This window comes from Myiozetetes cayanensis, unplaced genomic scaffold (genome assembly GCF_022539395.1).
Source record: "Myiozetetes cayanensis isolate MyiCay16 unplaced genomic scaffold, myiCay2020 scf2-11, whole genome shotgun sequence".
NCBI classification, from domain to species: Eukaryota; Metazoa; Chordata; class Aves; order Passeriformes; family Tyrannidae; genus Myiozetetes; species Myiozetetes cayanensis.
The window spans coordinates 99,431,137-99,446,798 of NW_026087411.1; the positions used below are offsets into that span (position 1 = coordinate 99,431,137).

The window sequence follows — 15,662 nt, forward strand, 5'->3', positions numbered from 1 at the left end:
AAGTTTGAAGATTCTTTCCACCAGCAAATATGAACTAGTGCATTTTTTTAGATGTGTCCACAATACTGTCCATGACAAAGATATCAAATAAAATGTATTTTAAAATCAGCTTTGTGGACTGTGGATGTGTATGTTCTATGAATTTTCCAGAGGAAGAGGATGGAGAGAAGTGAGGAAAAAGTATATTGTAGAACCCAGAACCTACTTAGGTTGTAAAACCTCCCTAAGATAAGCCCCCCCCCCCCCAAATAAATATCCCCATCCAGGCAAAAAACACCCACCACCACTGCAGCACAACAGCATTTTCTGCCACTGCTGAAGTGGGAAAAAATTGCAGAGTACATCAGTTCTGAGGTTATGATGAAAAAGTCAAAGGGAAGGTGAAGTCACCCTGCCAGGGACCAAAGCCCTGATCACCAGTCAGGTGGTGAGGCAGAACTGAAACAGCTCCAAGTACACGATGTACTTACACACCAAACAAGTTGAGGGGAGACAAGACAGGACATAAGCATGTCCAGTAAGAACAAGGGAAAGCAAATACACCAAGTCCAAAATGACTGGTAGGCCAAAGACATTCAAAGTTAGAATCTTTAACTTTTTGCCAAAAGGGGAGGACCACAAACAGGCTGCAAGGTTTATAGTCAAACAGGAAACATAAAGAGGATGGAAAACAAAAATGCTGAGTAATGAGAGAAAGTTAACTTAATAGGAATCTTCAGTTTAGATTTCAGGACTTCTTGTGGTTTAAATGAACATAAAATAAAGCGGGTCTTTGATATCAACAAAAGTCCAATTTGACTGGCAGGTGAAAGCTCAGGACTCAATTCTTGACTCTCCTAAAATATACGTATAATTCTGTATTCTACCACTGCTGAGGTGGGAAAGGATTTTTCTGGGGTCCAAAATGAAATTAGTAAAATTTTGCTGCCTCTCCAAAGTACTATAGCAAATTAAGATTTGACGGTGCCACAATATGTAAACACATTCAAGAATATGCATTGCTTTTAGCCAAGCACAAACCATGACATTATTTCAGAAGAGAGAAGTATTCAAAACAAAAAATGTTAAATCTCTTCTGATTGCTTCCCTGTGGTTTAATTAGTGAGGAAAGGCAGAGAGGCATCACAAAATTTTCATTTTAGTTTTACTGTTCCCCACAGCCAATATTTTATGCCTTTGTTTTTATTTCTAGGTTCCAGGGACTCATACAAAACATTCAAACTTTTCCTTTTGTTTTCTACCATGAGAAATCCTGGACACAAATAAAATCTTAGGATGGACCACTAGTACTCCTTTCCTCCCCTTCTCTTTCATAAACAATAAACTTATTGTATGCCAGTAACAATACACAGACACTCTGGTTTACTTGCAAAGATAATTCTGTAATCTGGGTTACTTCTGTAAGAAGCAACGAGGATGTGAAATGTCACTACTCAGAAAGGAGAGCTCAAACATGAAACCTTGAACACTCTGTTGTGGCAACGCTAATTCACATAACAAAAAGTTGTTGCTAGAATCTCATCTTTAAAAGAAATATACCTTAACTCTCAATTATAAACTTTTGTTATATAAAACCTCTCACAACTTTTAATTAGCTTTAAATTGCATTTTGACTTCTATAACCTGCTTCCAAAGAGTGGAACATGCTGCATACTCAGCTTGCGTGACATCTTTAAAGAAAAAGTTAGCTGGATGTTATACAGCTAAGATCATCTTTTTAACAGCTTGATTGGTCTCCATGTGCCAATTAGTCTTTAGAAAACTCTTGTTCTGTTTGAAACATGGTTCAATATTATTTATACTTTATATTATTAAATTTTTTGAGCATCCACTTTCCTGTTTTTTATTCCTTTTTGTTAAAATTCAGAAACCCGTGAGAATATGTCTAACTCACGAAACTATTCTATATTCCCAGAGAGAAAAACTGTAGGTAAAATATTCCCCATCCTGTCCTTATACTGATGAAATATAAAGATAACAGAAATCTAGAAAAAAAAACACCACAAGGCTGACAGAAAACAGCATGTAAGGTTAGCACAGCCTTTGCAGTCTCCTTTGCTTTACTGGAACTGGAATTTTGCTCTAAGTTCTCCCCACTACAGCTACTATGTGGCACAGAAAAGACCAAAATCCCAACAGCAAATTCACTACCTGGTATGAACACTACTGGCTTTTATGTAAGAGACCTCAAATATCCAGGTATCATTTTCTTTGGCAATTTCTTACAAACGTGTTTAGAAACGTAAATAAACCTGTAACAGATGATAAAGCTGATCCATTATCAAGGCCACAGGGTACAACATGCTGGACTATGGATAAAAGATGCTATTTGGGATCCTTTGCTTGTGGTTCTTGTGGTCATACACAGAACTTCCCATATTCTTAACATGAGGTCCAGAAAGCTTCCTGCTATAGCTGAAAATGTGAAAAAGACTTTAAGGATTCTGTTGACAGAAGTGAACAGTTGAATCCCAGATCACAAGAGAAACCACCTATTTCCAGCATGCAGTATAAATCCATCATAAGTGTGTCTCAGGAAAGTTTCCCAAAGATTATATAAAGAAAAAAATTAGGGAAGAAACAAAAAAATTTCCAGTATTTAAAAAGAAAACTGAAGAAAGCCAAAGACTGAAAACTTACCAGTATCACACATATATTCTACTGCATGGGCTAAGTCACACAGAGTGACCAGGACAGGCACAAAATGGAAACTTTTCTCCAGACTCTCCAAGAATTTTACCAGACCATTATTTTGTTGCAAGTTTTATGAGGGGGATGTAAAAACTTCCCTCTGCCCCTTCCTCTTAAACTGCCACCCTGGCTAGCAAATAGCCGTAAGACTTTCATATAAAACCTGAAATGTTACTTGCATCCAATTATTCCTTCCAAAACTGATCTATTTTCACCTTACCATGCAAACATATCCAGGCATCACAACAAGACAGGCCAAACTGTGCTCATAAGGTTCAGCTGGGCAAAGCAGTCGTGGTTTCAAGTTCCTCTGTTCAGCCATTCAAACTTAGAGTGGATACATAAACTATCGTTACAAGAGTTTTGGAAAGTGGTGAATACCAGAAATAAGTCTGCAGTTGTCTTATTGTTTTATATTCTTCATTCATTTCCATTCTCTATGGAACTCTTGGGTTCCATGATTCCCACAAGTCACACAGCTAACATTTAATATTTCAACACTGGAAATTGTTTATGGTTTTTTAACTCCAAGAATTGTGCAACAAACTAAGCAAGCAAGTAACCATAGAAACTGTGGTAGAGAAAGAACTAATTTCAGCTAGGAAACTGCAGTGTATTTTTAATTCTTGCAAATGTTATTCTGTCATATTTTACATGTGAAAAAATCATTTAACATTTGCAGTAACTCACATATACTTGTTATGTACTAAAAGACACTTCTTACTACTGTGCTGTAGTAAGTATTCCATTTCTCTCTTCTTTCTTTTCTCCTCTCTCCCTCTATCACAGTACAACACTTTCTTCTGTTAGCTTACGAACACCTGTATAAAAAAATTTTACAAGGTTCTTCAATGGAGAAGAAAAATGCATCCTGTGTAGTTATTTTTATGCAAGCAGATTCTAAGAGTCAGTTATATTTACTGCCCTGTTAAAAACCAGCTTTTGTGGCATATTATCCTTAAATACGCTATGAAGGATTCATATTTTCCTTATTCTAGGAACTCTGCTAGGCAGGCATTAAATATCAAGTCCATGAACACATCTAATGATATAAACTACAGCCTGCATTATATATGATGCAATTGAAGCAGTTCAGTGAAACAGGATCGAACTGCTGTTTGGAACCGAAATGATTTTAGGTACCCACATGCCATCCAAGACATGGATCTTCATACCCAAAGGGAGTATTACACCAAGTCCTGTGCCATCTTACACAGACACTTTGCTTATAACTATTGTTTCTTAATGATGGTAACAAACTACACTGGTATTAGTGAACATAAGATTAAAAATGCTGAAGTTTTCTACTCAAGTGCCTATTTTATCCCAATGTTGGTATTTTATGAAGAGTTGAAAACTTCCAGGAAGAAAAAGACCTCAAAACTACATGGAAATTTGTAATTCATCCATTTGGATTACTTGAGGACTTTAAAAAATTAAAAATATTTTAAAACATTAGTATCTCTCATAAAAACTGAGTGTGTCTAAACGAAGAATGCTACATGTCTTCTCTTAAAAAACAATGCTTATAAGTATCTTTCCATAAAAAGATTTAACATGCCAAAAATTTCTGAAAGCAGAGTAATGAACTTTTATTTTTAATAGGAAGAACCCAACCCAAAAAACTGTTCCCAAAGATTTAGCGAAATATCATGAAGCTGTGCAGGCTTTGTGGACTTCTTATTTTGTTTTGGGAGGCATTTCGGTTAAACTGTTAATCTAATAGACAGAGACATGAGCATACAAATTTCCAGTACTTCAGTAATGCTTTGATGAGTAAATTTTAATTCAATCAAATAACACACCAATTCAACAGAATCCAAAACTATACAGACCACATCTCCAGTCCTGTAAGTACACGACATCCGTGAATGAAAAAAACAGAGAGCCTAGATAAAGCCAGTTTTTATGTTGACTCTGGCATGGAAATGCATCCTCTTGATTTGGATAACAAAGGCCAAGACCACATGGTCCCTCGGGAAGTATCTGGTTGGAGATACAGTGGGACATAAACAAAGCTTTACAGAGCTACCAGTACATGTTAACTGGCACAAACAGCAGGGTTACTGCTTTGGACTAGTGGGAGGTGGCCACTTCTCTGCAGCTCACAGCACACTTCTTTTAGAAATGTCTGCTTTGGCAATTGCATCAATCAAATGTATTTTTATACTTAATGATTTGATGTATTATTAATGACATTGTTTTAATGCATTTATAAAAATTAAATCTTTGAAGCACTTTAACCAAAACAATATGGATTTAACATTTTTATCAAGTGAAGGAACAAAATACCGCAAATAAAAAAAATTTGGACACAAGCCCAACACGTCAATTTATTTTTTATTCTCTTTCTACTAGCAGACTCTAGTTTCAACAATTCTTCCTCCAAACCATGCAGATTTCACTGGACAGTACAAGCATTTGCTACAACATCATTCAGGTACGTTACTTAAGATAATAAAAAAATCTTCAAACACTGTACTTCAGAAGTAAAGAAGCTGGCGTACAGCTTTGACAAGATTCCAAAAAGTATGTATTAGTTTTAGAAGGGCAAACACTGCTTAAGTTTCTTTCCATAACCAAATGATAAACACTGTACCAAGAAAAAACCACACACAGCTACAAATGCTTCCTAAATTCAGACATCATATTCATACCTTATCCTCATAACATTTTAATGTAGCTCAGGTGGTTGCATCTATTGAGATCATCTATTTAGTGACTGCAAAATTATGTACGTACAATAAATAACGGATCAATTATGTCAGTGATAAGGTATTACCTTATAAATAACTGCCAATTCCAGTGACACATCAAGACAATGTTCCTTACAAACCTTATCACCACTTTACCCAAAGATCACAAAGCCAACTGCAATTACTGAACATACAAAGAGTAAAAGCATACATATAGGCAAAGAAGTATTTTAACACTCAAATTTCAACATATGTAATATATGTTGCACACATGAATCCACAAATCAAAGCAAAGTTTGATAAGGGTGTCACAGGTTGTGATATTAATGTTCTGGCATCTGATACATCAAATGGCAAGGATGGACAGTATTAACTTTACTTGCAAGTACACAGAATTAACTGGAATGTTTAGATGGGATAAGTAATACATATCCCAACAGAAATCACATCATAATTTTCATAATTAAACCATACTTACTCTGTAACATCTGCCCCATACCAAACCTTTGCACAGTGTCTTAACAAAGAACTGGTTTTCCATGCCGTCAAGTACGGCTTTTATAAGTGGGGAAGGTCTGAAGTAGTTTGCTTTTTGTAAAAATTACTCCTTCTCTCCAAGAAAATGACTGAAAATAATCTAGACCATCTATTACAATACTGAAAGCTTGAACTACAAAGCTTAATGTAACCACAGACTGACAAAGAATTCCAAGTAAGCTACAATTCATGGGCAACCTCTTTTTAACCTGGCTGCTCTTTACAGGATACTTTCTCTCTCTTCTCCAAAACCAGCTCCCTCTGAGCCTGCAACCGTGTGGAGCTCTGATGAATCTTTTGAAAGCCTGGTGTAACTTGAACGCTGGCTCCGCTTGTGAGCAACCGTCTTCAGGTTCTCATTCTGAACTGCAGTGGGATTGGAACCTGAGCCAGGGTGCAGGATAATTTGAGATGGATCTCTGATACCTTGTATTTCTTCAAAATTTTGATTAGCTCGATTGCTTGGAGCACTGTTGTTATTTAAGGTGACTGTACTAGGGGTTCTGTTTAAATTATAGACTTTCTGGCAAGCTGGCCAGTTCTCTTCAGGGCTACTTGCTATCAGGCTGCTTTCAGAAGGGCTTTTCTTATCTTCTGAGCAAATAGACATGCGAACCACAGCTGGATCTTGAAGGCCACTAAGGCTGTGTGGAATTCCTCTCTTTGCACTGTGACTGTCGTCTTCAAGCTCAATGAGATTTGCCTTTTCAAGCTGTGAATCATCTGCTCCTTCATTATGGAGGGAATGATTTGGAGAACTTTCATTGGATCTTACACCAGAGTCAGATGAATCTTTCTTATCCAAAAGGGCATCTGTCAAGTACTCCTTTGCTTTGATAAAGGTTCTAATAGGTTCAGAACCATGTTCTGGAGATTTGGGCTGCTTCTCTACTTTGACATCTGTTTTCTTATCTTTACCTTCCTTAAGAAGAGGAGTATTATCCGATTCCTCAGTTCCAGACTCATCTTCATCACTGGGAAGTTTCTGATACCGGAGAGTAACTCCCTTAAGTTTTAAATCTGCAGCCTGGAATATACTTGTTCTTTCTGAAGACTTCTTCCCTGGGAGAAGCTTGGAACCAGACTGATCAGATTTTTCATCTTCTTCAGTAATAGGATCCAAAGGAGATGCATCACTAGTAGAAACACCTGAAGTGCTGTAATCAACAACATCATTTCTCTTCAGCAAGAAGGACTTTCTTCCATCGTCTTGTTTCTGTTCACCATCTTTTCCTTTTTCCTGCTCTGAACTGGAGTGCAAGGAACCCCCTGATGTACTCTGCCCCATATAAAAAGCACTTGAGCTATGAGGGGAGGACCTCCCACTTACTGTAGTAGAATTGGCACCTCCTTCTAATTGTGACATCTGAGCAATATACTCTCTATATGCATCTCTGTACTCTGCCTGCACCTTGTCAGTAAGTTTTGATATTTCAATACTAGAATCTTGAGAGTTAAGACTTGAAAGACTTGGAGTTCTACGAGTTTGTGACTGGAAAAAAAAAGAAAGAAGAGAGAACAGTTAAATGAACTATTTATTTTTACTTTTACTGATCTTAAATGAACTAAGACCATTAAGTATGTGCTTAAATTATTCTTTTTGTTGCTGCAAACAGATTATGCAAGTGAAATTGTCAATGCTATAATTAAAATAAGCTTACTATAATCATATATATGCAATCACACACACATTCACTAAACTTACAAAGTATTCTTATTGTTCGTCCCCGTAACGAAAAATTTCCACAAAACAAGCATTTTATCCAGTGCATTTGAGGCTAACATTTGAGTATATAATTATAAGAATTGAATTTGTATGTCAAGATGGGCTTTTCTAATACATTTTTGTACATCTACAAAATTAGCATTTTATATTAGACAGGAAGAATTCATCTAAATGTTGAACATCTCTCAAAAACATTTTTAAAAGACCCCCACACTACATACTTCAATATATCCTGGCAAAACGCCACTGCATATAGCTGATTTCAGAAAAGTTGGTTTTCTGGCAAACATATTTCTCTTTGCCCCCTCCTCTGCTTTTAGAATTGGCTTTATTTCTCAATACCATACTCTGATTTGATTGGTCATAAATTAAACTAATTTTCCCAAGTGGAGTCTCTTTTGCTCATGACAGTCACTGGTGAGTGATCTCTCCCAGCCCTTATCTCGACCCAGGAGCCCCTCATTGTATTTTCTCTCCCTGAGTCAGTGGAGGGCAGTGACAGAGCAGCTTTGGTGGGTACCTGGTGTCCAGGCAGGGTCAACCCACCACAGCAGAGAAGCAGCAATATTATTTTTTAATCAGTATTGATTAAAAAAATTCCAACAGGTCAATTCTAATGTTTTCTTAAGGACAAACTACCTTTCTCATTCTTTTGATTCAACTTCAGATAACTGGGCATCAGAAGCACTATTTACTTAAATACAACAACTGTGAGTAATGCCAGTTTTGGTTTGGAAAAGCATACACTGATAGTCCATTGCTGGAAATAGGCAGTAAGGGTAATCAGGACCCTACAAACACACACAAACATGCATGCACACATTCAGAGCTATCTGGGATAGACATCTATCTCTGGGATATATAACCCAAACCTATTTTCATGGACAATTTTCATTATTAAAAATATCATCTATAGTTAGTAACTTGCAGTGTCTTCCTATTCTGATGAACCTTCAAGATTTTTTAATTTACTTCCAGAGACGAAAAAAATGCTAAAATGTTTGGGTTTGGTGGGGGTTTTTTGTTTGCTTGGTTTTTTAAATTCTAACCACTATTTGGCTACCAACTGATTTGCCTTATTTCATAAAGACAAATGAAAATTCCACACTTCAGGTGATTTCATAAGTTACAGAAAAAATTACCACAACCTATGGCAGAAAGTTAGTGACGGATGTCAGCTCTGGAGTCTCTGAATAGGTTATGCATTCTCAGGACAAGGCTCTGATGTCATGGAGCACTGTAGTTGTCTGTTTTAAAAAACCTAACAAATATATCTGTAATCCCTTGAATGGCATAACATCTAGCTAGCACTTAGCTAAAATATTTCATACACAAAACCTGAATACTACGATAAACGGAAGTATTGCATGACACCACTCTAAACTAGATGAAAAAAAGCATGACAGCTTTCATTTTTTTGTCATGAAGAGTGATTACTGGAACACATGAAAAGTTTTCAGATGATGAAGACTAAAGACTCTGACTTGCAGAGTTGGGTTAGAGTTCACATCTCTGCAGAACAAGTTTTTACCAAAATGGAGAACTGAAAGTATATGAACCGTCCCAGCAGACATATTTCTTGACCTGTCTTTATGAAAGAATGGAAAAAACCTCTTTTCCATATGGATAAACAAGCAGAATACATTTCTCTATTAAATACCTGCCAACTTAAGTTACTGTGGCGTGGAGGAGCTTCATCAAGACCGATTGTGTTGAGTTCTTCAAAGCTGAAGTTAAGTGTGTAGGGAGCTTGACCAGCAAGACCTGTCAGCTCAGTGTGAGGCAACTCAGTGTTATGCCCAGGACGGCGAGTAAGTTCACTGTGAGGAATCGCAGTTGTAACGTGCTCAGTTGCTCCACGAGAATCTTCCTGAACAGCCTGATTTTCTGAGTTTCTCATTTCAAGTATCTTAATGCACAAAAAGAAACAGTTAGAAATAGCTTCCAAAACTGACAAACAAGAATTCTATTAAAAAGAAGACTGAGGAACTCACAACTGTAAAAATATACCTGCCTATGTGGTTGTGACCATGGAAAAGTGCAAAGAAAAATCTGTTCACAGACCTAGTGCTTTCATTGTCTTTACTGCAAATCACATTTTAATATTTAACAATTTTTTGTATTTAAAAATTGTTATTACTGCTCAGACCCTTGAAATAATTCATGTCACAAAAACACTTAAAGTCTTGTTAAACTAGTGATACACAATAAATTTAAAATCAAAACCAAACACTTCTTATCTAACAATAAATCTCATTCTGTAATTCTCAGTGTTTTCAAGACTGACTTAGCAGTTGAGAGACATATTGTTATTTTCAGAAAGAAAACTGGCAATAGTCTAAAAATACTTAAGAGAAAACACAGTTCTCTGTGATGTGTAACTCTTCCTGTAACACTGCCATTTACTTTCAAACTGGGAGGAAGGAAATAGGGGATATTAAAAATCTATATGTAAGCTTCAATAATAGCATGGAGCATTCTTGTATTATACAAGTATGTGTCAATAGAATACTGTATATTTATCTTATTGGCTTGATTGTTAGCTTAGTTCCTTTAAAAATCAGGCTTATGCAACTGTGGACCACACATCTCTAACAGCCTGGCTGTCCAATTCCTTGCCCATATTATTACACATACTTTGAATTCTCTGAGTAATTTTTAACAGAAGGACAAAGGCTTCAAAAAGAGTTAAGTTCTGACCATTTCATTAAAATAGACAAATTTGAAAGGGGAACCCATAAAGGAAAAAACAGATCCTACAAAAAGAGGAGGCAAAACTTCAGAGTTCACAATCAGTTAAGATGAAAATCCATAGGGAAACAGTTATTCATTAGTGCTCAAGACAAAAAGACAATGTAACAAAATAATAGATGTGTGCATGTTTTAAGACTCACAAACTTAAAAGTGATGACAACTAGAAAGCAAAGAGGAAGAAAAAAATATTAATATTGAAAAAGACTAATTTATGATGACCTGAATAGTGAACAGAAAGTCTTACCATGCTCCTGAACAGGTGCCAGTCACCAAAATTCATATTCATTTCTTTTTTCAGTTCGTCAATATTGCACTGAGCCAAGACACGACCATTTATATTTGCCTGAAACAATAACACTAAATAATGTAAATTACAGATACAAGACTAATGGCATTGGTACTAATAGACTAAAAAGGTAATTAAAATTGGATGGGGACTACTAGTGAAAACTCCCCAACACCACTCTTAATTCCAATTCTATATAATAACCATGTGTTTTTATAAAAGTATATTTATTGATGATTGCTGATGGACAAGAGCCACAACAACCCCCTGCAGCACTACAGGCTGGGGACAGAGTGGCTGGAGAGCAGCCAGGTGGAAAGGGATCTGGGGGTGCTGATCGACAGGAGGCTGAACATGAGCCAGCAGTGTGCCCAGGTGGCCAAGAAGGCCAATGGCATCCTGGCCTGCATCAGGAACAAGAGAAGTGATCCTTGCCCTGTACTCAGTGCTGGTGAGGCCACATCTGGAGTGCTGTTTCCAGTTCTGGGCCCCTCAGTTCAGGAAGGATATTGAGGTGCTGGAGCAGGTCCAGAGAAGAGCAACCAGGCTGGTGAAGGGACTTGAGCACAAGTCCTGTGAGAAGAGGCTGAGGGAGTTGGGGTTGTTTAGTCTGGAGAAGAGGGAGCTCAGGGGTGACCTCATCACTCTCTACAACTACCTGAGAGGAGGTTGTAGCCAGGTGGGGGTCGGTCTCTTCTCCCAGGCAATCAGCAATAGGACAAGAGGGCATGGGCTTAAGCTCTGTCAGGGGAGGTTTAGGTTGGGTATTAGAAAGAAGTTCTTTACAGAGAGAGTGATCAGGCATTGGAATGGCCTGCCCAGAGAGGTGGTGGATTCACCGTCCCTGGAGGTTTTTAAAATGAGGCTGGATGTGGCACTGAGTGCCATGATCTAGTAATCACAGTGGGGTTGGATCGAGGGTTGGACTTGATGATCTCAGAGGTCTCTTCCAACCAGTTAATTCTATGATTCTATGAGTCACAGAAAAAAATGGAAATATTAAATAATAATATAAATATACACTAAAAATGTGTATATGAAAGCAATATGATTGTGTTCTGTAAACATACATAAGGAAACAACATATTAGTGGTAGAAAATTCCAGGGACAATAAACCATATTAGTCTGCCTAAATTTCTCTGACTCAGAACACAACTGGACTGCAGATGCCTGAGCATCTGAAGACAATCAGACAGTGAAGTTCCAGGCATGATCTGACCCATGGCTTAAGGCATCTAAGATCAAGTACTACCTCCATCAAGTTTCCTCTCTGCATAATACAGGTTTACATTCCTCCTATCATCAGAAATACTCAGGGATAGAAGACTAGACTTCTTTCTGAAGAAAGAAGTGCCTAAACAACATCTATATTCCAGAAAGGTGATTCCTTATATGAGGCATGTTTATACAGTGCTTAACTTTCAAAGGCACCAAATTCAATACAGAACCATTTCAACTGCATAACAATGGGAGGTATTTCTCTTTATGCCACATAGCAGTGGATGGACAGAATGTGAAAGAGGAACCATGTCTTAGGAGAGCAGTCAGAAAGTGGAAGACCCAAGTTGAGAGCTCCACTCATATTGAGGGATCTCAGTGATTTTGTTCCCGTATCCCAGTAGATGGTCTTAAATCAAATCAGGAAAATGACCAGGCTGAGCCATTTTCACCCTTCTTTTTTACAGCAAGAAATTCAAGAATATAAATAAGAGGAATCTCATTAGAGATAACTGATGAGCACATTCTTTTCGCACTGTAGGGCAACGGAAGCAACTGAAATTTTTTGCTGCTACGTTTAATGACCTGCAATCTAACATCCTACTTCTTGCTTTAAGCAACTTAAACCTGTCTCTTAATGCTTGAATCAACATCCTTCCTGTATTTGTTAAGATATGATAAGTTCCAGGACAAAGCGAGCTCAGCAAAAACACTCACTAATGACAACCTTTGTATTTTTCCCTTCTTTCTTTGTAAAAGGAGCATACAGAACAGTGAAAAAAAAATAATAAAGGAAAAAATTATTCTGTGCTAATGTATCTATCAGAAAAAGAACAGTAGCACAAAAACGTTCAGTGGCCTTTTTCTGAAGCACATAGATGTGGACTGTGATAAAGAAATGGAACCATCTTCACCACTCATTTACAACAGAAGAGATGTGCCAATTTTTCACAGAGAAAAAGAAAGGGATGTCGCTACCTGGAGATAGAACACATTTTCAACCTTTTTTATCTATTTATTATACATGGCAATTTTGAAAACGTTTTTCTCGCCACTATTCTCAAAATAACTAGTCTCATCAGCATTTATATTTCTGACTGCTTTTCCCTTTTGACAGAACACATTTTCTCAGAAAAAAAAATGCTTGTATTAAAAATGTCCTCCAAACTTGGCATGCACAGAAGTTAGGATGTTGTTTCGACATTTTATGTGTTTTAGTAAACATTTTCAAGAAGAGAGGCAACTAAGTATTTCCTTTTCCTTGTGTACCTCCATGTTTAGGTACTAAACACATCAATGAAATTCCGCTAATACCTTTTTTATTGTTGCAGAGTACTGAGGTAACATGCTCTGATCCAGACCATCTATCTGCTTTAGCTTCTCACACACAGCTTCCACACTCATTGTGCTCAGAGACACATGTGATCCTCCTGTGGTTGATCCTGGTCCTGTTCCCTGTAATGTGAGAAAATGTGCACATAAGACTTGTTCAAGTACTCAGTACACCGAGAATTTCACAATACACACTAACACAAATCAAGCTGTGTTCAACTACATTTTAAAATTAAGAGCTGAGACTAAGAATGCACAGGCATTTTTAATTGCTATCAGAATATCTATATATTGGGAAACCTTTATTATAGATATTTATACGAGAAAAAACCCCAGCATCTTGTGTTCTGCCTCTATGACAAAATAACTCTCCTAAATTATGTTAAGAAAAGAAACATAAAAATCAGAAATACTAAGTAAGGGTTAATCAATTTAAAATGGACCTTTACTCACAAGTTTCTCCCTGATTTTAGTAGTTAGTTTAGTTCTGGGATGTTTGTTTTTTTCAAATAATGCAGATATGACTCAGATTTTCCTGTTTTAAAAACTTCTGGTTTAGTATGAGACAAAGATAACCTAAAACATAGCTCCTCAATGATTTGGATTCATTGGGTAATTTTAGCAACATCTGTCCATTTTCCAGAGGTTCCTTAAACTCCATTTATGCAAGATCAGCCCAGGGGCTGTGTACCACAGTACAGAAACACTCATCAGCACTGCAACTGCCCTCCAAGATACTACAAGGATGCTTCACACATCTCAAACTTTGGCAAGATTTAGGTAGAAATTATTTATGATTCAGCTTTGAAAACATAGGAGTTGTCCCGTTAATGTTGCCAGCTTCTGGGAATTTCAAAGAAAGGGTGGAAAACCAAACCAAATGCATCTGCATGTAGTCACTACACTAAGACAGTATGTTCTCTAGAAAACCCCATATACTCCTTGGATGGGGACCTGTGCACAGTTACACTAGTGATTCCAAATTCCTAAAAGCAAAATCAGAAACAGTTCTATCAGCTATAAAGTACCCCCCTATGTAGGTACAGAGTACACTCTCCTCCTGGGAGGGAGGCTGCACCCTCGCTTTTTCCTGAACATGAAATTTTGATTTCAGCACTGTAGACCAGGCACCAAACAGCTCACTTTGGGAGGATGCAAAAGAGCTTCTAAAGCTTCAGAGCTCATCATCAGATGCATAAACACTAGGATGTAAACGTGTGCTTTGACAATCCAGAGTTCAGTTAATCAAGTTTTATTATACTCAAATCACCAGTGAAGACTGGTTCTATAATTGCAATACTTTCCCCTCATTTTTATTTATTTACTTCAAAGTTGTTTAATCTTTTAGAATTAATATAAATTAATAGATCCAAATACACTGCTTATGAAAACCAAGGATCATCACAGAGAATGCCATTAACAATATCTGAATTATCTAAACCAGGATATTTACAAAGAATTTATTCAACTAGTAATTCCAAGGCAGCAATCCAAACCCCATTATCTACTACCATTTAACCTCAGAGTTATTTCTGACGCACTGTTATCAAAGGTATCCTGATCTGGAGAGGAAGGTGTTCTCCCCAGCTAAGCTGCTCACAGTTTCAAAGTTTAGATGCTATTACATGTAATTGCCTCAAGTTCTCTGCCAGATGTGCTTGAAATGGACTTAAAAATAGCTATCAACTCCATTCAGGAACCCTACAGGAGGTTGTTGGGAATTTAAGCCTGGCGGTTCACACACTTGCCTAGAAACAGCTGGGACACTAATCTTTGTCCCTGTGACCATTTATATTTTTGTCTTTTTAGTGTGATGTCCACTGGATACTACACAGACAAAAGATATACCCCATCTTCTGGGAGGGCAGTCTACCTAAATTATTGCATCAAAATTAGACATTATAATTCCACTGCAGCCTAGGCTCTTAAGCAAGGGTTTGGTATTCCTTCTGAGGACAAGACAGCTACTTTTCAGATTCTGCAATGTCTCCCTAATTAGTTGCCTGCAATATCTAATTAGTTATCACACAGGCATCTAAAGGACAAATTTTATGTCTTAATTTAGTCTGATTTTTAGCACATCTAAAATCTACATCATGTTAAGGATACAAGACAACCATCAAACTGATGAAGATGACAGGATGGAGCTTCACCCATAAACTATTTATCATATACTTTTATGAACATCTTTATTTTTCCTTTTTAAAAAACTTTTTTCAGTTTTCAGCTTTTCTTCAGAATACTGGTTTTGTCCATTATTTCCCCACAAACACACTATTTACTATTGGCATGAGTTAGATAAAACATCAATGGAGAAAAGATATTAAGATAATTCAAATCTTAATTATTTTTTGAAAAAAAGCTTATCAATTAAAATAAAGTAAACCATTATAGCAAAAATTACATTGCAGCACTACTAAA

General features: G+C 37.0%; 1 protein-coding gene across 3 annotated transcripts in view; it reads right to left on the reverse strand.

The window, feature by feature from the left end:
* Positions 1-5,013: 5,013 nt before the first annotated feature.
* Positions 5,014-15,662, reverse strand: part of KIDINS220 (kinase D interacting substrate 220) — a 77,653-nt gene continuing 67,004 nt past the window's right edge. For all 3 annotated transcript variants that reach the window (XM_050315831.1, XM_050315830.1, XM_050315829.1), the window contains 4 exons: positions 13,224-13,364; positions 10,649-10,747; positions 9,311-9,559; positions 5,014-7,416 (listed from right to left, as the gene is read on the reverse strand). In XM_050315831.1, coding sequence (XP_050171788.1) covers positions 6,145-7,416; positions 9,311-9,559; positions 10,649-10,747; positions 13,224-13,364 — 1,761 coding nt within the window. In that variant the 3' untranslated portion in view covers positions 5,014-6,144. The remainder of the gene's footprint in view (positions 7,417-9,310; positions 9,560-10,648; positions 10,748-13,223; positions 13,365-15,662) is intronic.